This window comes from Haplochromis burtoni, unplaced genomic scaffold (assembly GCF_018398535.1).
Source record: "Haplochromis burtoni strain Fernald_Lab_line unplaced genomic scaffold, NCSU_Asbu1 Contig_126, whole genome shotgun sequence".
Lineage (NCBI taxonomy): Eukaryota > Metazoa > Chordata > Actinopteri > Cichliformes > Cichlidae > Haplochromis > Haplochromis burtoni.
The window spans coordinates 1,011,722-1,036,057 of record NW_024582487.1 but is presented as its reverse complement, the minus strand read 5'-3'; the positions used below and the strand labels follow the sequence as shown (position 1 = coordinate 1,036,057).

Here is a 24,336-nt window from a genome sequence, read left to right as displayed (position 1 = left end):
TCACACAGAAATTCACAGCTGGGGGCCGGGTGGGGTCACATGACTGAGGGCAGCTTCGCGAGGTCAAACATCTTCCAGCGGCAACGAACCGCTGAAACTGACGCATCAGAAAAAAAAGCTTTACTGTGGGAAAGGATTTAAAAGGAAACCATCTGACTTGCAAGTTCGAAATTCACCAAAATCAAAAGAAAACATTTTATTCGAGAAACACTAACCATGCTATTGATTGGCTCTTGAGAAAGGTGCTACGGCTGAAATTATGACACTCAAGTGGTAGTTAGTATAACAAGTAGGCAACTTTGGTAATTTTTGCATCACTGCAATCATCAGTGGGTTTTAAATTAAACGATCAAGATGTGACTGAAGTGCAGACTTTCAGTTTTAATTCAAAGGCTTAAAAAAGTATTACATTGACTGATTACAAATTACAGCCTTTTTTTAGTCAGAGTAGTCCTCTGTTTTCAGAAGCTCAAAGGTAACTGAACAATTGATTAGACAACCAGTATCATGACCAGTTGAGGCCTGTTTCCTTGTTATTCCAAGACAAATTAAGCAGACAAGAGATCTTGAGGTAAACTTGCACTTGGAAGCATTTCACAGGAACTGGAAATATTAGATCCAAAGAAGGAGCGTCAGCTAAGCAACAGCAAATGCCTAGAAAATGTGGATGATCGCAGAATTCTGTCCATGGTTAAGGAAAACCCGCTTCCCAACAGCTGAACAATCCAAGAATATGGTGCACCTACCTCACTGGAGGTTTCATTCTCCAAGTCTACAATCAAGACATGCCTTCATGGATGGAAATACAGAGGTTTTACAACAAGGTGCAAACCACTGGCTACACCCAAAACAACAAGGTCAGATTAGACTTTGCCAGAAAACACTTAAAGAGCCTGCAAAGTACAGAGAAAACAATCTTAGGATAAACCCACTAAGGGTTTATTGATGATGTGACTGCTGACAGAAGGAGCCGGATGAATTCTGAAATGAATATGTTTGGGTAACCTTGAAAAAATAAAATTCATGATTGTATTCATTGTATCCAGGGATACTGTGGTGGGTATTATTCCCTCAGAGTAACTGATGATGAAAGTATTAACTGGTTACAGCTCGTTTTACTAGCCGTGTCCACTTTAATCAGTTTAATTTTCCCATGTGTTTATTTAAATGTATGAGAAATATATGATTGGTGTATAAAATATTGAGTGAGTGCCATTCTAGACCAACACAACTTCTTAACTCTCCACAATAACATCAAATTGACTCTTTTATTAAGTTAAACTGACACTTTTCATATCTTTGCAAACTTTTGTAACCTGAAGAGAATTCAAAATAAACTTCAGTGGGTTTGGGGGAAAATATTTCCCTCCCTATAGTTACAGCTTTAGAGTTTAAGCAGTCAGAGGGAAGCAGCTGATGCAGAGCTCATTGCTTAGTCTTTTAACCCTGCACTGATAAAGGTTTTTAACTGAACTCAAGCTGAACTCTGAAAATCAAAAGATAAGTCTCCTGTTGACATTTTTCTCAGCTTTCCAACTAAAGGAGCTTATCATGTCACAGAGGTACAATCCAGTTACACTTTCTATCACTCACTGAAAACGTGTGTGAACTTGAATGATCCTGCGGCAACACTGCCAGTATTTAGCATGATGTTTTTCTTGGAATAAGTTGCATATTTAACACCAATATTAAAGTTTCTTTTAGCTGTCTTCTACTTCTGAAGCCTACTCCAGAGTACTGATCTTTAATGAAGCCAAATGCCCAAAATGTTTTGATAAACTTAACTCTTTGCTTTATTGCATCAACTAAAGGTAAGTAAGACAAAAGAAGTGAAAGCCCTAAAAAAAAAATACAGTATCTCAAGACATTTGCACAGTACTGCACCTTAAATAACTGTAATAGTAAAATTGGCAAAAACCTGCAGCCTAAGTAGCATTTTCAATTTCCCCAAATCAAAAACGATGCTTTCAGTTTGCTTGTTTTAATCAACCCACAATTCTTGCCTCCGAAATTAGTCAGTCTTGGATAATAAAACAGCAGCAGCTCACCTTCTCACTGTGGAGAAGCAATTTCTGATAATTTCCTCTCATTTGACATCACTGCAGCTCCACATGATATGTAAAAGGTAAAAATAGGTTTTCACATTGGCACAGCGAATGAGTCTGACGAGCACACACGGAGTGATAACGATGCAGGCTGAGCAGACAAGAGATGAAGGTTAAGTGTGGATGCTGAATGAGGCTTCTGTGCATGTGTGTGTTTGTGTGTGTGTGTACTGAAACTCCACAGCCAGAACCAGAAGAGCTTTAATAACAAAGCAATGACTGTGTGTGTGTGTGTGTGTGTGTGTACGTGCCATAAGTCAATGGTGTCAGACCCAGTGTGAGGCTATAATCCCCTGTTGCTAGGAGAAACCTTGTGGTGTGTGTGTGTGTTTGCCTTTATAAACTGCAAGATTAACAGAAAAAGAAAACACACACCCTATCAATCTGCTGGTTTTGCTACACTTATGAACACACTGCTCTGGCCACCATGGAGAAGCCTGACCCTCTGTGGGGCTGGGACAATTCTGTTTTAAGTATACAAGGATATAAATATAAATAAATGATGGTCAGTGTTTTTGTTGTTATTTGTGTAGTTTTCCTAGACACCAACACTAAGCACAATGATGGAACAGGATCCCATCCTTGTACTTATATTCTCCACATTTCCTGAATTTCTTTCAGCTTCGGTGTGCGAGTCTCTGCTGTGTGCTGCTGTCATTTACAGGCATGCTCTTTGGAAGTCTTTCTCTCTTCACTCTTGACTACCATGTTTCACAGTGTGCGCTTCTTATTAGAGTTTTATATCTTTTAAGAGTTCTTAATTATCTTTATCTTATTTTATTTTCATTTAGTTTCCAAAGTTGTTTTGCTTGTTTCACTTTGTCTTCTGTTGTTAAGAAATGCACAGTAAGACAATAATAAAAACACTAGACACAGTCAAGCAGGCTGTAAAACCTATAAAAAAGACCTCTGAATTGTTACTTTCAGTGTAAAGAAATGTCTGAAATGTCTTGAGAAAAAAAAGGTAATTTTAATAATACCTCTCACTTTATCAACATTATAAAGAAACAAACCTCTCTTTTAAATGGTGAGTAAGAAGGAATTTTTCTTTTATTAAACTGAATATTAACAATAAAACAAATTAATTTTCTTGCAGTTAATGGTTCATCAGCTTCTCTGGTATATGAAGTTAATTCTTATCTTCTCTTACACATAATGCAGAACCAAGCCAGTCCACGTCCAGGGCTTAAAAAAATGTATCTAAGATGCTGGTTTTACATAAAATACATGAACATCCCTTTAGTAAAAGGACTGATTTATTAGAGCCCACCTAATGTAGCATACTTAAGACTGATACTGATGCTAATATTCAGTGATTCTGATATATCGGGTGATATTTTTTTACTTTCATACAACGTTGCAATGTCAACACTCTAAGCATGGCCGAAGGGTGTAAAATACAGAAATCAACAGACAGATCAACAAACAGCTAATATCAGGCGATAATATCAGTCAGCTGATAAATCTTTTTTTAAAAGCAAGAGGGCTTTTTTTTCTTTTTTTTTGATTCCCTCTCATGCAGTTGCTTTTATTTTCTTGCATCTTAAAAATGGAAAAATGAGAGTTTGAGCTGCACTTGTAAATGGGTCAAGATTGACATTAAAATAAAATTTAAGTTGCAAAAACTGCGCCTTAACTGAACTAACGAGTGAAAGCAACAGTAAAAAGGAGGACAAGCTGCATAACACCAAGGTCCAAAAGGGTGGCGTACCACAGTCTCAGGGCCCCGTCACGGGATGAGAACCAAGTAAAACTAAGATGAAAAGAAAATGAATCTACGAGTTAAAGAAACAAAGAGCACCACATTTGAAACAGGAAATGAACCGTGGTCTCCTGGCTGATAAACCTGTCCCTGATACTGCCGCCAATTATCCACCCCACTTTGCACAGCACTGCTAAAATAGCAGAGAAAATTAGTTATTCTATTACTGCAAGTTTAGCAAAAGCATCCCAAGCACGGTTAATCTGAATCAAACAACAGGGCAAAATAAGTCTCTTACTCATTTCTGTACCCCACCCATCCTTGTGCAGTCAACTGAGGGGAAACATACTTAACTTTAATCCCAAACCCAAGCCTGCAAATGACAAAAGAAAGCAATCTGCAATCTGTGTGTATAAACTCATTGCATAATGAGCATTAGCAAACAGCGGATAAATCACGACAGTTCAGTTACGAGCCTGCAGGCAATCTTCTTTTTGTTAACTTCCAATTAGCTTCTAGCTGTGAGAGTCAGACACATTATTACAATATCATGTCTCCTCTTTCTCCCTCGGTCAACATCACTCAACCCTTCCCTCCTCCAATGGGAACGGCCATATGGTTGCTGTGGTAGCCCAGATAAACAAACAACAGTGATACCATGGAATACCGCAAAATATTTACAACCACACTTGGACTCACACACACACACACATACAAAAGACTCACGTTTTCTGTGTCTAAGGGACACGCATGCACAAAGGCTTTGGTAGTGCTCTGGTTGTTTTGGTCTTTGGCGATGGCACCATAGCAACAATTCTATTACATCAACTCCTGGAGTATGATACATCAAACTACACACACACACACACACACCATCTTTGTCTTTTTCATTTCAGCAAGCGTTAACGGGAACGATCACCTCACACGCCTCTGTGGATCACTTTCTGGCTGCAGGAAGTTTGATGAGGTTTTGCATATCACAGACAGAGTTCTGGAAAATTTTCCGATTATCACTCACAACACACACAGCTGACAGCACTATCAGCCAGGAGGTGTGGTGTGCTGGTCGTTGTCTAAACATGAGATTAAACCTGCTTCCTCTAGATGACAAATCAAAGCGACCCGCCGCTCGCTCTATTCAAATTTAGAGGTTCACCAGCACCAGTGTTCTCCACTGATAAGATTTATCAAGGTTTATGGAGTTATGATCCACTGACGTGACTAATAACCCAAGGAGGACCAGCTTTACATGTCCTGCCATACAGAAACCTAATATGGCGATTCATCAATCAATACAACTGTTTAGTGCCACTTCTTCCACAGCAGGCTGAGGAGAGGGTTTCTCAAACATCCTCCAGGTTCCCATGACAGTCCTGAGGAAAATGCATGCCAGGGGAAAGATGTATGAGTCCTGCACTTGATGTGCTCACCCAAAGTGCCTGATACTGTGCAAAAAATATAAAAACTTTTAGACATTGCCTGTCTCTGCTTTACATTTTACGTCTTTGAACATCTATTATTCTACACAGAGGTCCTCAATTTAGTTAAAAGTTCTTTAGCCCTGACTTGAGACAAATGGGATCACATTTTTAACCATTTTATTTTCTTAACTTGGGGACAAATTCTCCCTCTCAGCTTCAAATTAGATGAGTCTAGAACTTGTAATGTCTTTTTGTAAAAGTGCACAATACTAGACAGAGACACAGCCTGTCGGTGTGGAGTTTACACACTTTCCTGAAGTCTGTGTGGGTTCTCAGGCTTCCACAGTCCCAAGACAAGCTTGTTAGGTTAATTTGTGAATGTAAATCAGCCACATGTGTGGATGTAAGCATGTAGCTGTCTGTCTGTGTTAGCCCTGTGACCACCAAACCACGTGTACACCCCACCTTTCACTCTATGAGAGCTGCCATAGGCTTCAGTGACCTCTATGAACAACATAGACTGATAGAAATCTTAATGGTTCAAATTAAGTCCCAAAAGCTGCAGTTCCTCTAATGACCACTAGAGGCTGGCTCAAAAATGTATGTCAATCCCCACAGACACTCATGTTAAAAAAGCTAATGTAACTGCAGAAATAAACATGTTTAACGGTTTTGGTCATTAGAGATTGGTCAGATGTTGCACCAACTCACTCATTTAAAACGTTTGGATTATTAGCGACGTGGTTCACCAGCTGCATCAGCTACTTCTAATAACTCAACTGGACCCCTTCATGAAGTTATAACTTTGATGTGCAGTTTACGGTTAGTCTACACAGTGCATCCATACAGTTTATACACACAGCTTGCTGATCAGGCTTCTACCACTCGCTGATGCTCATGGTTAATTCTGGCTCCAGGATGCTAATGGCTAAGCTTTAGGCTATTATTTCAGCTCTAGAAAAGGGGAGGACTCTAGTTCCCAAACATGATATGGTTTTACTGGTCTGCTCAGATATGTTCCACAATCTTTTCTGCTCAACAGATGTATCACCAGCTTGGGTGAATACTGAGTATGCATCAGTACCAAACCTTCCATTAAAGTTATATAAAGCCTATCAGCATATTGGGGATACCCTTCTCATTTCTCACTTCTCCCTCACAAGGGAAAACACCTATTTCAGAGCAGGGCGGGCAGATGGTGGTTTCAAAATATGTGCTGACAAAAGTGTAAAGAAGACAGGAAACCTTTGTTTGAATGGTAATTATCTTTCACTCGGTGCGCTGTGTCAAAATGAATCACATTCCTAAAATGCACATTTTGAGGTCTTTTATTTCATCCAACTCTAAACTCCCACTATCATCTGAAAATCCTATACCTGAAAGCCTAAAAAGGAAAGATTAAACTTACATGTTCCTCACGTTCTTCTTTGATGTATTATGAGGTTAGATAAAGCCGTTACAATACAAATGGTTGAATCCCAGAAAAGCTGAATAATTGGTCCCAACATCCCAGACTCAGGTCGAAAAAGTTTGTGAGGAAAAGCTGCTCTGGCTAACTGCATGTTGATGTGCTCAAGACTGAGGAAATACCCTTCATACAGAAGAAGCTACGAAGGAAAAAATGTGTTTCTATGGGTATGTATCCAAATAATTTTACAGTTAATTTGAAGCACTCAACTCTAATTTGGACTACTCCAGGCCAGGAGAATGATTCTTATCATGGAAAAATATGGAAATACGTTACCTTCAATTCATGTGTGGATGAAAGGAATGGCTTCTTGTATTACACTGGTGAAACTAACTTATATCAGCAGATAGCAGCAGAATTTAAAAGCTGCCTTCAGTGACTTTTTTTAATTATTAATTTGAGCAATTCTTTGTTTCTTTAATCATTCAGTGTTCATTATTATTTATCTAAAGTTGAGAAGAAGAGGAAAATTTCCTTCTTTCCATTTCTTTCAGACCTTGATGATTGCTTTATATTAATCCAATGAATTTAAATACATTTACTGCATCTCATCACTTTCCTTCACCATCTACCTCTACAGCTCTTCCTTATGTGTTGTGATCTCAGTAAGTCGTATGATCAGTTGAACCACAACATCTGTAGAGAAAATCCGACTCACCATGCCGTGGTTGAGCCACTGAGGAATGAAGTTGTCCAGTAATTTGGGGTAGACCAGTTCTCTGTCATACAGGTAGAGGCTCCAGAAAGTAAACACCACAAACTGGAGAGAGAGAGACACGCACACAGAAAACCCCCCAAAAAGTTAGCAACTAAAGTGCAACACGCCTTATGGAAAAGACATCAGTGCCAGATAAGTGGACAAAAACAGTGACTTTTAGCATGCAGCACAACGTTTCTGAACTAGTCCTGCCTACACAACGTCTGCTCTGTTGTCAGGTCGGTGATGAGAAACATTCCTCATATCCACCACTTACATTTCATTACACTCTATCAGGGGTTATTTAATATGTTGACGGTACCCCACTGGGACTATTTACCTTGGAAAATGCAGTTAAGCATTACAGAGACAGCCAATTCAATGTTTGTGACATGCTACACGAGTAAAAAAGTCAGCAGAAAGTGAAATCTCAGTATAATTTAATAAAAACAGACAATAGAGAATCGTTCAGGAGGCAAACTCCAGCACTAACAAATGAAATCAATGTGCAAATGCAGTTCCTCTAATGGCCACTTGAGGCAACAGCAAGTCAATGACCATGAACCTCTTGGTTCAAATAACAGTTTTTCACAGTTTTTTTTTTTTAAATTAAATTATTTTAACAAATATTATTGCTTGTTGTGAGGTACAGACTATCGAAGGATTGTGTGCTGTATTTTTGGTGAGTGAAAATTTAGTACTTGCTAGCACTAACTAGCAGATATGTGTGCTGCACCTGAACAGTTTATGATTCAGCTTGTAACCCTCTCAACCCAATTTGATCTTTTCTGGCTTCAAAAACTAAAATGGCAGCAGTCTGGGAGTCTGGAACTGAGTCTGGGAACCAATAGGTGACAGCATCCATCTTTTGGATACAGTCTGTTAAAATATAATATGCTTAAGATGTTGTTTATCTAATTTTTAATTTAACATGTGGATGTAATAATTTAACATGTGCATGCATGTTGACTACTTACATCTTTTAGTTCTTAGGCAGTGAAAACCTGGCCCCTGGCACATGCATTAGGCTACACTCTACTTTTTACCTACTGTTAGAGATACATATACACTGTCCTCATTTATCCATTGGGTAAAGAAGGACATTGGAGGGAGACACATGAGGGTCATCTGTGATACCTTCTGCATGCCTTCTGTAAACCAAAAACTTCCCAATGATACATGCAGCTATTGCAGCAATCAGATTTCCCACATGACCTGAACCCACCATAAGCTGACCAGCTTCCAGTCTAATGTATCTTCACGGTTTGGATCAAGGCCAGTCCAGGTTCTGTAAGACGAGGGTGGAATTACCTGACAGGCATCTGCGTTCCAGTTCGAGGCATCTGAACCAACCAACCTCTTTTTATACCGTGACTGGCGTGTTCTCTGTTTCAACAGGCCAGTGGTGGCGGGAAACAATGCATGCACTTTGTCCCCTGTGGGGCACCCACAATTTTCCACCACACCATACCGCGTGCAAATGCCTGCAATATATGCACACTCCACACTCACGCATATATGCAATGCACAAATAGAGCTATAGCAACATATGCAGGAATGCACACACTTCCTTTACCAGACGGGCAAAGTTTGAGACATTACCTGTGGTAACGTAGTAGCTGCACCTGTTGTGCTGTATGTAACCTAAACTGTGAGGCCAATTCACACGCACCAGTTAACAGCTTCTACAGGTGTGTGTGTGTGTGTGTGTGTGTGTGTGTGTGTGTGTGTGTGTGTGTGTGTGTGTGTTTGTGTGTGTGCCAATAGAGCCAGGAACTATTGGGTTATTTAGGTTTAGAGATCAACTGTGTTTCACTAGTGTCTGGTAGTCTATAGCATGAATATTTATGATCTTGTGCCAGTGATCTAACGGCCAGGACACAGTAATAGTCAGGTAGCCACACAAGTTCTCCAGTATGCCAGCTGTGGGGCACGTTGCCTAGTAAAATCTTGAATAAAAGTGTGTGTGTTAAGCAAAAGACTGCCAGCCTTGCAAAAAAAATGGATTAGACAGAGGTCAAAGTCTGGCTGTCTGGATGACTCGTCAGTGCTTTCTCTGTTCTGTTCATTCACAGCAGGATTGAAAAAGATGAAGCACATCATACCATTACACCCATTTTTTTAACCTCAGTAAATTTTCACATCCAGTTAATCTATGTTCTTTCTCTTTACACAAACTCTCACAAAAGGAGTTCACCCAGGTATGTGAATGTAGCCAAAGTATATCTGGTGACTCTTTTCAGCATTTTTTTCCATCTAACTGAGTGAGCAATCACAGCTGTTGATCTTCTTTCACTTTTACTTTTAAGTTGCTGCTAACCAGCCGGGACCCTTTTCATCTCATGTTTCCCTACTAACACGCTGACCATCCATAGTTGCGGCAGAGCAAAAATGAGCTTTTTAAGAGATGATTTTATTTATTAATAGAAAAAAGCCATCTAAACCTGCCTGACTCTGAGTGAAAAAATAATTCCCCTCTAAACCTAATAAGTGATCGTGCCAGCTTTGGTAGCAAGAACTGCAATCAAGCATTTGTGATAACTGAAAATGAGTCTTTCGCATTGCTGTGGACTGATATCAGCCCCCTGTTCTTTGCAGAATTCTTTTAATTCAGCCACATTGGGGGGTTTTCAATCATGCCATTTAAGATAATTTAAATTAATACTTTAACTAGGCCACTCCAAAACCTTCTTTTATCGAACCATTCACAAGTGGACGTGCTGGTGTTTTTTCAGGTCATTGTTGTGCTGCACAACCCAACTGAGCTCGAGCCTCAGGCATGAACTGATGGCTGGACATTCTCCTTCAGGATTTTTCTGGTAGCAAAGCAGCCTCAGACAACAACACTATAATCACCGACTATCAGTACGATATTTTTTCTGTGAAATACGGCGTTAGTTTTATCCCAGGTGTAATTCGTTTTTCTACACAGGATCAGGTGTGTTTGCACAGCTTTTTTCCCTTAATAAATAAAATCATCATTTAAAAAATGCATTTTGTATTTATTTTTTTAATGATTTGAAACATGAAAAACAAATATTAAAAATACTAAGAAATCACTCAGGGGGAAATTGGTTTTATTCTCCTATTTCCTAGTTGTTTCCTTTTAGTATGGCTTATTCTCGTTTGCCTTTTTTTTCTCTTTTTACCTTTTATTTCTTTTTAGAATGTCGATATTGTATATTTTATTTTGTTTTTAGGTTGCTTTTAAGGTCTAGCCAGGGATTATGGATGAAAAATTAGCCTACGGCATTTACAGCAATGTTTAATAATGAACATTGTCCCGGTTACAAATAAACAAATTAAATAAAAAAATTTAAAAACAATAATTGTTGGCACCAGACAGTGTTTAGATATCACATTGTAAACTGTAGACCTTTGTGCTTTGCAGTGTGATCGTTTGCAGATACCTGGTGTAATGAGATTTTATAGTTCTGATGTTTTTAAATAGTTTATTGTTGTTGTTATGTGAACCATCAAGGTCAAAGGCTCTCGGGCTAACCCAACCATGCGCCAAATCAGAAAAAAAGCTCAATTTAAAGCATCATTCCCAGACATTAATCACCCCATGAGGTGAGACTGAAAATGTCAGACAATTTTTATGCGGTTGACATTAACAATTTCCATGATTACAGGTTGGTAGGACACTGCCACCACCCTCAGGAGTGGAAGAAAAATAAGGGCAAGAGAGGCGTTAAGAAAAGGGGAGCATGGCGGAGAGTTGATTATACTAAAAATGGATTACTCCGGCCTTCAGTTCCTGCAAGGCAAGCCCATCCATTCCCGGGCTATTGTGTGTTTGCCTGTGTACGTGCTTGCCTATGTGCATTAATCCTCTCACCGCTCCGACAGGGAAGGCCAGGACGGCCATCATCCAGTCTCGCAGGCCAATCAGCTTTCTCAGCTGCCGCTCCTGCTCCCTGCTGTCGCCTCCCTTAGTCAGCAGACTGGACACATCGATCAGGACACACAATCCGAAAAACACCGCCTGGATCACCTGCAGAGAGGAACAGGGGGAGTTCAGCGAGCTCTTTGGCAGCACAAACACTTTCTCACAACAAAGAGATGAAGAGAGGAGAAAAAGAGCTTAGACGGTAGATTTTTCAGAAGAAAGAAGAAGAGCCAAAGAGAACAGACTGCAGACAATCGTTAACTCTTTCACTGCTCACTTCTCCAATCAAATTCAATAAAAGCGGTTGAAAGAAAAAGAACAGGCTGTGCCCAGGCACAGTTACGAAGTCTTATGATTTAATAAATGACCAATGTTATGCTAATTCAATATATATTTATATCTGCCACCACTCACCTGAAACTGTCATGAACCAGAGCAACAACACAATCGTTATCTGCTATAACTACAGAGTTTCAAACCTCCTCTGGCATTAACATCAGTACAAACGCTGTATGCTGGGAGCTTCTTGGCATTGGTTTCTATGCCTGTAGGGGTAATCTGCGGGCGAGCCAGTGTTTTTGTCCTTATCATTTATGTTTCAAATTAATTCAACTTTATTTATACAAATCACAACAACAGTTGCTTCAAGGCACTTTCCATTATAAGGTAAAGACCCTGCAATAATACAGAGAACACTCCAACAGATCAGATCACCCCCTATGAGCAAATCAAATTCAAATTCAAATTCAAATTTTATTTGTCACACACACACAACCATACACAGTATGACATGGGGGTGAAATGCTTGTAGCTGTACAATGCCCGACCATTAAATGACAGAAGAAAAGTTTTACAATATTTACAATTTACTACAAAAATTTACAAATTAACTTAGGAATTTACAGTAAAGAATGTGCAAATAGCAGAAGAGATCATAAAGATTATAAATTATAGGAATTATAGGATTATAGGAAATGTGTGGTGGTGCGTGTGGTGACGTGTGTGAGAGTCCAGTCTTATAGTGACGTGTGTGGGAGAGTTCAGTCCTACACCTGGTTCAGGCCCCGAATAGCCTGGGGGAAGAAGCTCCTCCTCATTCTCTCTGTTTTGGCCTTAAGGGAGCGGAAGCGCTTCCCAGACCTCAACAGTGAGAAGAGTCCACTGTTGGGATGGGAGAGGTCCATCATAATCTTCCTAGCTTTGGACTTGCACCGCTTGGTGTAGATGGACAGCAGGTCAGGGAGCTCTGATTGAATGATGCGTTCTGCCGAGCGCACCACCCTTTGCAGATCTCGTCTGTCCTGCTTGGTGCTGTTCCCAAACCAGGTGCAGATGCAAGCACTTGGTAACAGTGGGAAAGAAAAACTCCCTTTTAACAGAAAGAAACCTCCACCAGAACCAGGCTCAGGAAAGGTTGGCCATCTGCCACAACTGATTGTGGAAGAGGGGAAGAAGACAGGATAAAGACACGCTGTGGAAGAGAGCCAGAGATGAATAATAACGAATGATTAAATGCAGAGAGGCCTATAAACACATAATGCTTGTTTACCAGTTCAGCTGCCGATTAGCTCTTCAGCTAAAAGGGCTACGACAGCTACCATGTTCAGTGAAACAGTTTCTCCCATAGACTTCTATTAAGAGTTATTTGAGTGCTATATCTCTATCATTTTAGTAGTTCTGGCTTAAGTTTGCTTCCAGCAACCAACAAAAGCTCACAAATATTCTCTTAGCAGTTAGGATTGGGTTTAGTAAAGACCAGCTGTTGGTATTAGCTAGTTCAAAGAAACTGGCACCGTGTCGAAAAACTTTGTATGAAGTTCCTTTAAAAGGGGTCACCACAGTGGGCAGCATTTATCTGCCAAAAATGTGGAAATCCCTTGAGTTTGTTGGCAGATCAAAAAGTGAAATGAATTTTATTGACTGAACAGACATTCTGTGTTCTAGTAGCTGCATTTCCAGCAGTGTAAAAGCAACTTAGCAGCCGATTAAAATTAGTTATAACTTATATACATTTTCTGCATCGCTAAATGAACACATGCACATTCCCCTACCAACGTGATGCACAGTTTGCGCTTCATTTAGTCAGTGTGGCACAGTTTAACAGCTTGTAAGTGTAAAGCACAGAATCTGTAATGTACTGTAATGTACTTAAAAACCGAACGATTTTAAAGTGAAACTCAGAACAAGCCTAACCAGTTTGTTCAGCAGAGGTCGCCATGGTGATTTACACAGTTAAAAACACACACGAAACTCTGCCTTTAAGCTCAACAAAGCTCGCAAAGCCATTCATTTTGCTTCATAGTACAACTTCAGAGGGCACTCTGGAACTTCACTGTTGGCGTTACTCGTGTTTGGAAAACCACAAACACAACAAGCAGCTGATAGAGTCGGGCTGAGCGCAAATGAAGAATCCGCGATTTGCTGTGAAAGTGAAGATTATTAAGATTAATGAAGTCTTTTTAAAAAACTGCACTGTGATATCATCCTAACAAGGACTGATATAGAAGTACATAAAAAAAAACTGTTAAAAAAATGTTTCGATATGAGTCTGAGAAAAAAAATGTCAGGAAAGATATTGGTTTTTATTAGTACTTTAATTACGAAATATCATTGTTGTTTTTTAAAAGCCTACATTGGTCAGTCTCTATCATAGGTTCACAGCTCTGGCTGTGAGCACGGAAGCTCCATCCACCTGCTGCTCAAACCTTCTACTTGTGAGGGACAGCCAATCACAAGAGTGTTTGCAGAGAAACAGGCAAAGGGGGAGGAGCTAAAACAGCTAGGACAACTAAGGGTCATTTTTAATCAAACCTACTCTTGTGTCCAAGAATAAAAACATGGAGCTGGAATCCAACATTATAGGTCCACTTTAAATAACTTAAAGTTTCAGTGGGTTTTGCTCTTTTCTTTCTAAACTTAATTCAGAAATCCAGTGAACAAAAATAATTTGCTGCCTGCAAAAGGGAGGAGGGATATTTCCAATTCATGTCCATCACTTAGCAACAGTGCTCTCAGGCTTGAAACACTTAAATGCCAAAGACATCCTGCACAGCTCCTGTGTTAAACAGAACCTTACTTAAAAGGCATTATAGTGTAGTTACTGTATATCGAGCAAAGAAAATGGTAAATATACATGACTATAGGCCATGCCGTAATAAGATGCAAAGACCCCGAAGAGCTTTCCTTTAAGCAGGTACAGTGAAGAAACTAGCAGCTATAACTGGCTATTATTGTCGCTGTTTACCTAAAACATATAGAAAACAGTTGGAACAATCTCTAAGGGCACTGCTGCATGAATCCCTGAGAGCAAAATTGAGCTTAACAGCTCTCAAACTGACTTCTGGAGTGTTTGTCCAACATGAAAGAATCCTCCAACAGCAGGAAACACTGTGACCTGCGTGCAAAAACTATTCCTCACGAGATGCACAATATTTCAATAAAACCACACGTGGCTTCTTTCAACATGCACCAAAAATACTTCACACTTCAAATGCTCGATTTCAATAGAATCTCCATTAAGTGGGCTGTGGTGAAGGAGAAAACCAGCTCTGTATATTTTACCCATCTTTGCGTAAGGAAAGACTTTCAACATGTTCGCAATGATGGATGTGACCTTCGCTTCCAGAGGAAGATGGAGAGGAGGCACAGACTACCTCTCCTCTCCTCAAACCTCCCTCTGAGACTATTAGGTATCGCCCGGTGTGATGATGGCTGGTCATTAGAGGCATTTTGGCTTTAAAGCATAGTTATGGGTGCTTCGGTATGTACACGATTCTGCTGGTGAATACTGGCATTTTACAGCGGGCAGCCTAAATAAATGTGTGTGTCTACTCACTGAAATATGTGTGGACAGCAAATATAAATCTTAGACAGCTAGCATGTCTAAAGCAGCATGCCTGCTACATAAATAATAGGTTTCCATGAGAACTATGAGCAGCAACAACACACTCACAGGCACGCACACAAGAAATTCTGAAATGGACCTAAAAGTCCTCGTTTCCGTATCAATACTGCATCAACTTTGAGGCTTTTGTGTTCCTCGTGAGAAACTGATACACACAAACGCTGGAGCCAGATGTTGCAGCGCAGTGTGTTTCCTGGCTGCTGGTGTGTACAGGTCTTTAATGGTACAGTTAACTGGGGGAAGAGGGCTAATGTGGAAAATATGACACAGCTATTTCCCATGCTCACAAAGACACAGGTATGCTCTTCAGAGATTATTTTGCCTTTAAAAGGGCCTAAACTAAAGTTTATACATGCCAAATTGATCAATCCCACAGATTTATAAATATGTAGGTATGTGTATAATTAAGGATTATTATTATTGTTATTATTACTACTACAAGTAAAAAATTAGAAATCCACTTACCGATAGGCCAGACAAACCTGTTTCAGCTGATCGGCTATAACTGGTGACAGGCCAATCAGTCACAGACATATTCAGTTCTGAGCAAATTTAATTAGCCTGTGCTGCTGCCTGACGCGCACCTTATCAAAAACGTAGCTATAGAAACGTGGCGTGTTGATTTGTGCAAAGATATTTCTTCAGAGGAACAACATGTGATATGTAACGGGTCATGATTACATCTGGCATCTTCATAATGCTAATGCACTAACTGGTAATCAGCGAGCGCAGCCATCTGCTGTTTTTGTTTTTATAGCTCTGCTGATCCATGTGTACACTCAGATGGTTCGGGCAAATTGTGTTGCAGCAATTTGAAGGTACACTTCTGAACTCCCCCCCCCCAACATGTGCCTGTATTTGAAGTACAGAAAGAGACGCCATGCATTACAGAAACCTTACCACCGACTAGTATTTTAGAGGCTAAACTGCAGAGCACTGTAGGCACGTAACATGTCTAACATGTCACATCAACTTGGATATACTGTAGCTATTATTTAATTTAAAGAAATGTTGAATATTCTGTTAGGAAACTTCCTTGAATGAGAACGAAATATTTAAAGAGAAATTTTATATAAAACAATTATACTTTCAAAAAGAAAGTCTAATGTATTCTAATCCTGACATGTTGTAGAGCCTGCAAGGTGTCCTTATATTGGCTTACGAGAGATAATGTGCCTATTTTAGAAATGTCCAAAGTCTGCATTAGTAGGTTGGAGGGGTGGAGGTGACATTTTTCCCCACCGAATTATCACCCAGGACACACCTTTGTCTTTTGCACTTTGCTTCTTTTTTTCACCTCACCTTGTACATTAATGAGCCATCGCAGCCAGGGATAAGAATATGGCTAGTGGCCAAAATCGATTACATTTGTAAAAACTGTGAAGCACAATCAGTGGAACATGAGCATTTTTATATATGATATGTGTTGTTGTTTTACTTTTCTTTAACAATGGATGTCAACCAGTGAATGAACAAATGCATCGACATCCCAGCCGCATTTAGATAACGACAGCAAGAACTCAAACGGTGCACGCAAAACAAGAAATGTCAGCTAGCTTCCTCTACAAACACAAACATTGCAGAAAGAAGACAACCACTGGCTGGATATTTCTCTAAAATTGGTTAGCTTTTTATAGCGACTTCACACCAACTTTAAAGCGTGCTTGTGAATGACTGCCTAACAGAACCGGCCTCTAACAGAAGTCCCTCTTTGTGAGTGCATGTGTGAGCGCATTGTTCGGGATGAATGGGAGCTGTGTGTGTCTGCAGTTTTGTGCCTCTCATTGCAGCATAATTTCCTTAATTTAATAACACTTGAGAATCAAGAAAACTGATTGTGAACACTAATGTTTGGCCTGTTGCTGCCTCTCAGCTGATATGTTAAGCAGCTTTTACAAGTACAGTAAAGAGCGCCGAGACAAATGCCCGTTGTGCACATTTTATGGCCTCACAGCGACACATGTGCTGCAACTATTGAAGGAAATACGCGGTGTACTTTAGCCCAAGCACTTCATTTTGCGTTGCAGCACAAAGTAAATATTACCAGTGCAAAAACTTCAGCTTCCGTCATTGCAGCTTCAGGTTTTAGTAATCAATTGCTTTGTTCGACTGGCAGCAACTATAATAATATAAAGTATGTTATCAGTAATTAATAATATATTCAGAATAAGAAGTTTGATAACAATAAACTCATCTAACAGAGACAAAGACAATTTTAAAGCACGAGAAAACAAACACAATATCGCTCTGTCAGCAGTCACCACACAAATGAAAATTCAGCTGACACGATTTACTGATCTCTATAGGAGAACTGATTTTATTAGAGTCACTACTGTAAGTAAATAATGGCTGATGATTAACCTCTGGCAACTCTCATGACGTCTGGCTACCAACGCAATGCTGCGCTTTGTATCATAAAACTAATCAGATATCTTTCTAGATATTTAGGCACAAGGTAATCACAGGTAAATATCATATCATATATGTGCAACGCAGTACAGCCCCGTTTAGAAAGCATAAAGGCAGCAAAAAGAAGCATGAGCGCTTCCTTGTTGATGAATCACAAAAACTTGGAAACTAAAGTGAGTGAGAAGAAAACAAAAGATTTTAATGCAAAAAAAAAAAAAAAGAATTAGGGCTGTTATTACATCAGGCTTTCAATGCAAGAATAAACCACAGAATTCACTTCAATGACATTATTGCACCATCTAAAAAAACGTTTTAATTAGATCTTACTTTTTTTGTTTATATCTCTGTGTTTGTTAATGTGTGTTCTGCACATTTTTAGCAAATAAAATACAAATATGTTTAGCAATGTGACAAGACAACAACTGCACAAATGGATGCAAAAAGAGCACATGCACTGAATGGACAGTGAGACATTATGATACACCATGTAAGTGTACAAGAATAAAATCTACACAGGCACAATCTTCAAAGAACGCTGACCACTGTCTCACTCAGGGTTGGAGCCGCAACGTTCAAACGCTTTATTCAAGATTATGGGATGCTGCGCATTTTCACTACACCATATTTTGACTTTCAAACTGACAGACACTGCGCTCTCATTGGTCCACACCTTGTCAATCACAAGCTTCTGCTAATATCGGCTTTCAGTGTTGTTTTAACTAGAGATGGACCGATCCGATATTACGTATCGGTATCGGTCGTCCGATACTGACTTAAATTACTGGATCAGATATCGGAGAGAAATAAAAAATGTAATCCGATCCATTAAATATCCATGAAACTGATCAATGATCAGCTGATCAGCTTTTCTGTGCAAGTCCGTCTCTCTTCTTTGTTTTTGGCCCACTTTCCACCAGAAAGAGGAAACCAGCGGCTGAACAACAGCAGCACGTTTAAGCTTGATTATCTGTTTTTAGAATTTATTTAATATTACTTTCAAAACCAGGATCTTTTTCTACGCAGCTGATGGCTGGTAACTGTTAGAGGTGGGAATCACCATATATCCCACGATACGATATTATCACGATACTTAACGCACGATACGATATTATTGCAATTTTTTAAAATATTTTGCGATATTCAGATTCTGTACATAAAGGTAAACTTTATCAATATTCATTTTATCTAATAACAAAGTCTCACACTCAGTCTTTCTCTCATTTCAGTCAGTTTTATTGTTGACAAACTGAACGGTTTGTATTACAGTCTAGTCCAACTTAACTGAATGCAACCATCTGGTATAATTATAGCTATTCTGAACTTTGCAATTTATGAAAACTATGCAGCCCATTCAGCAACTGAAGAATTTGAAAGTAAATTAAAACAAAATATAATTTTACATTAAATAAAAAAGTTTTGAACTTAATTAAAATAAAACATGTCTTAAATTAAAATAAGTAAACTGTCATGTTCATTGCTGCCAAAAAACAAGTTAAACACATTTGGAAAGTGAAGGAATGTCAGGATTCTTGCTCAGAAAAAGGATCAACATGCTCTGAAGTCAGAGCACAAAAACCTTTTTTGTAACAAAATATCGATTTCTGCTGTCCCTGTATCGATACATTATTAGCAAACAAAATATCACGATACTACACAGTATCGATTTTTTCCCCCACCCCTAGTAACTGTGCAGGGGCGGATCTAGCAAAGTTTAGCCAGGGGGGCCAATAAGGCATTAACAGGGAAAAGGGGGCACAAAGACATACTTTTCTTTCGTATTCTCATTTAAAATGTCTAGCTTTTAATAAATAATTATCTGTATCTTACACCCAAAGTTTTAATCTGATGAAAAATGTATAGAAGTCCATTACTGTATATAGTAACTGTTAAGTCTAATATACCCTAGTAAACTATAGTACTTTTTCCTTTGGGAAGGTACCATCTGTGTAGTCTGCAATTCTGTTGAAGAAAGATGTTGAATCTATTTAATTATTCTTGAAAAATAATTTATTTCTGTGCATTTTTTTTCCACACTGCATCAAATTAAAGTTGATTATGTCGATTAAGCATCATGAGGTGGAGGGTGGGGGGTGGTTCCCTATTTATTTATTTTTTTTGCTGGGAGTTTTAGAACCCTATTGGTTAGGTTGTTTACTCTTTAAAATACCAGAATCGGGAGGATGGAGTAAGTTTAACTTTATTAGATTGATCAGTATTGCTGAACTATGAAATATTTTGGGTGCAGTATATTTTTTGCATACAGGTATAACAGAATAGCTTTAGTGTTTGTTTGTTTTTCGTAACTTGAGTATGAACTTATACAAAAAGCAGCAAGATATTAAAAAACATTTTTAGTGATTAAAAAACACTATATCAGATTCATATCGGTGTCGGCAGATATCCAAATTTATGATATCGGTATGGGACATAAAAAAGTGGTATCGTACCATCTCTAGTTTTAACATTATGTGTCTTTAGCCCCTGAGAGGTCACTCTCAAGCACTTAAACATATTTCCTTTGCTGTTAACACAGAATTTATATCATTGGGTCAAGCCTCTTCTTGATTTTGATTGGTCACTGAGAAAACAGGGACACTGAGCACTGAAAAAATTCTGTGCATTGAGCTTTGCAGGTGATTGCAGGCACTTATCTTCTATTCAGACACTGTACAGGAGTTTTTGTGTTTTGTCTGGGCCTGATCCTGTGTGATGATCTACACCTGATGAGGTGTGGAAAAAGGTATCAGTCTTTATATTGTGGCTTTTGAGTCCGGTCACAACGATTACTATCTAAATCCAGGTTACATCATTACTGTTTACTGGGGTCACACAGAAATCTAAACGTTTTCCTGTAGACTTCTATGCAACCAAAAGACTTTGTGCAACAACAACAGACACCTTCTGCTGGTTTAAGCCACTTTCTCCAAACTACATCTGTCTTGTATGATGTCTGTAAAGTGGAGAACTAATTTATAAATTAAAACAAGCAAAATTTGTTCACAAGCAGGACCTACAGATAACTTGTGCATATTTTCACCACCATATTTTTATTCCCTTTTGCTATTAGCGTGAGTGTGCACGATGATCAACATCATCAACCTGAAATGCCTTAACCAGCACTTTATAAAGGCCACCAGGAGTTGACCCTAGTGCTGTGCGAAACAACTCCGAGATTATGGGAAGTCTATGTGAAAGCATCCCTCGGTGTCCTTGCGCCATGACCTCGGTAAGCACTTTGGCAGATAGCTTCAAGTTTCACTGAATAAAACATCAAGTCTATTTTATAGAAATCATTTCATTCTGCAAGTCTTTTTCCAGAACGTGTTCTTGAGAAGGTGATTAGAGTCTGATCTAGCCCAACAGTGCAAGCATCCCAGTGGCTATGTCCATCTTTTATATACAGTCTATGGTCTAAAATGGACTTGAGTGTAAATCCCACTTTCTTAGTACAGATATGTTCTGGGCTGCAGCTTGTTTCAAACTTCTTTAAAACACATAAGAAATAACTGAGAAATTGATTGACAGTTTATTACCGATTTTTTTTCTTGTCCAACAATCAGCGAGCACTAAAAATCCCACATCCCTGTCATTTCTGAGCCTCTCAGTCCTTCGTCATCATTTTTCTGACACTTCCCAACTGCAAGCTTTCACAAGGTTCGGTGCACCCGCGGCGCGCTCCCGCAAGGGGAAGCCTTTATGACGGGAGAGCTTTCTGCCCCACAACGCACCTGTTCCGGTTCACCTCAGCACCTAACCACGTTGCGAGCTTCAAACGCGACTGCAGACAAGTGAAACTCCGTGTAATTTACCCCTCCCTCTGCCACTGCCGACGAATCATCGAGTCAAACAAAGAGCGCAAGGAGGCGGAATTTAAATGTGATCGCAGCGCCACGCGCGCACTCTCTCCAGCGCGTGCATCGCCTCGAGCTGCGCGGTAACTTCACCGGGGTGTTTAGGGTTGAGATCAGATTAGACGTGAAATCTCACCAGGTCGATGAAGGTGAGAAACTTCCAGCTGCCTCCGTAGGTCTGGTGTGCCGGCATGTCTAAGGCTTTGTAGTGGCACAGGATGGAGAAATAAGACAGCAGGATGGCGACCCGGAGAACCTGCGAGGGGATCAGCGCCATGATGCTCGCTTTGCACCTGTATCTGTTTGTCCGTCTACCTGCCTGCGCTTTTTTTCACCTCCCTAATGTCTCTATGTGTTCGTATTTTTACTTGGTTTAACCTGCCTGCCTGTCCGTGCTTTTCCTGCCCCCCTACTGTCTGTGTACTGCTTCCGTGTTATGGTGATGATGAAAGGGGGAGGAGTGTAATCTCCACAGTCCGTGCAGTTATAGCGGGACTTACAGTATGTTGCTGTTTTCTTAAGGAACACATAGCTTGAAGAATATTAGAATAAAGCACACTAGGACAATAAAAATACACATCAAAGCTTAGTTTAGTTTAAATCCAAAATAAAATTGTAATTAAATAAAAATCAATCTGCACTTAGAGATACAAATGACCCAAAGGTTCGGGTACTGTGCATTCATTCAGCTGGTGGTGCAGAAAATGTTGATGAAAGTAGTGGGAATAAAGCCAGTAGAACAGTAAACGCATACCAAGAATACCTGTTTAATCAATAAGTGAATGAATAATTTCATTTTGATATACCAACAAACTGACACATCATCTCCTTCACAGGACTATGTCATGGTAGCCCTATGATGTGTCAGAGCTGTAATGTGCAACCAGCCAACATATTAAAAATAAGTGTCAGCAGTGAGAGCGCACTCATAAAATAACTAATAAAAAACAAATTAAAATGTTTGTTTCACCACTGTGTGTAATAAATCATCAGATTTATGGCTTTCTGCAGCATTAGTCTCTTATTTGCAACAGTATTGTATGTTGCTGTTACATTTTGGGCTTTTTTAATAGTTTTTTTTATCGCAATTTTATCATCTAATAACAGCTGATTGAAACAGGCAGCACCCATCGATTCTATATGCACATATGAAAAATCATACGACACGTGAAACAAAAATGGCTGAAGTGAAAAGCTGATAGCTGCTGTAGTGATGGCCGTTATCTTAGACTGGGGTTTTAGGTTTTATAAGGGCCAGCTAACAAAAGCATGGCATTGTTTAACATACTTTTTTCTTTTTTAAAACCTGAGCCATACCAAGTGTCTCTGGTGAAATTATGTTCAACATCCCCATAATTTCGCCTTGCACTTTGTCACTGCCAAGGAAATAGTTTTGAAAGGTGTGGCCTTTTCTGGCTTCATGGTCAGACAGTATTTTCTGTTTGATTTAGAATTATTCTTTTTCATTGACATCATCTAAAGAAGCAACAACATCTGAGAAGCATCTGTTAGTCTGGAAAGGGTTATAAAGCCATTTCTATGGATTTTGGATTCCAGTGAAACCACCATGTCCATCCATAACCGCCACCCATAAATAGAGAAAACTTGGAACAGTGGTGTGCCTTCCCAGGAGTGGCTAGCCTACCAAAAATTACTCCAAGAGCACATCAGTGACTCATCCAGGTGGTCGCAAAAGAAACCAGAAAAACATCTACAGACCTGCAGGCCTCACTTCTCTCAGTTAATGTCAGAGTTCACGATTCAACAATATAAAAGCGACTGGGCAAAAATGACATCCTTGGGAGAGTTCCCAGGTGAAAACCACTGCTTACCAAAAAGAACACAAAGGCTCGTCTCACAATTGCCAAAAAAACATTTTGAGGATTCTCAAGACATTTGGGAAAATATTCTGTGGACTGACGAGAGATCTTTTAGAAGGTTTGAGTCCCTGTTACGTCTGGCATAAAATTATTTATACAAAGAACGTCAAGCCAGCAGTTAAATTTGGCAGTGATACAAATCTTAAGATTGGACCAAATATCTTCAACAGTGATGTGAAAGAGTCATTACCAGTTACACTGTAACAGCTCCTTCTGGTTTTCAAGAGTGTCCACCAGCCTGATGGTGGATTTGGTTCATTTGTTTGTCATGCACTTCAAATATTGTTTTTTTTTTTCTAAACTATACTTAAGCTTTAATGAAAATAATGAATGTAAATGTGTGTCACCTAATTTTATGATGGAGGGTAAACCTGTGTGTTTTTAATAAATCAGTTGCTGAAATAAAAATCGACTGATTTAAGCTATGTAGAGTATCTAAGGAAGCTCTGCAGGCGAGCAGAGAGGTGATGTTGTTGCTATGGTGACGCTGAGCAGCTACTCAGGCAGAAGTGCTGTGCCATCTCTGCACTTACAGCTTTATGGATGGATGGGCAGATAGACCTTACACAAGTCTCTTGTGATTGTCATGTAATGTGTTTCAGTGTGTTTAGTGCAACATAAGTCACGCCTGTGACTGAGCAGCCTGTTCCACCTGCCAAAATACTGTAAAGACCACACACTTGTGCCTAAAAAGGCTCCCTTTTTGGGTTCCTTTGCCAGGCCAAATGTTGTGGTGAAGCTCTGTTTACAGAGCCATCTGTTTATCTGTTCATTTTTTTGTCTGCCAGCAAGACAACACAAAAACTACCAAACTGAATTGTAAAGGAACTTAGTGGCTTGGTGACACATCTGCAAAGGGTCCATCATTTTATAATTTTAGTGTTAATAGTCATCCTTTTGAGTAAAAATAACATGCTTTGGATGAAGATCCACTTTTCATGTCTAATTACAATGTGAAGAACTCAGTGCTAATGATGAACCTACAGAGATTTGTCAACAGGATGTGC

General features: G+C 39.4%; 1 protein-coding gene across 1 annotated transcript in view; it reads right to left on the bottom strand.

The window, feature by feature from the left end:
- The window catches only part of aig1 (androgen-induced 1 (H. sapiens)), a 30,198-nt gene extending 8,308 nt beyond the window's left edge, over positions 1 to 21,890 (bottom strand). Inside the window, exons 1-3 of the mRNA XM_005929896.3 lie at positions 21,586 to 21,890; positions 11,235 to 11,390; positions 7,355 to 7,456 (exon numbers count right to left, since the gene is read on the bottom strand). Coding sequence (XP_005929958.1) covers positions 7,355 to 7,456; positions 11,235 to 11,390; positions 21,586 to 21,726 — 399 coding nt within the window. The 5' untranslated portion in view covers positions 21,727 to 21,890. The remainder of the gene's footprint in view (positions 1 to 7,354; positions 7,457 to 11,234; positions 11,391 to 21,585) is intronic.
- Positions 21,891 to 24,336: the final 2,446 nt, after the last annotated feature.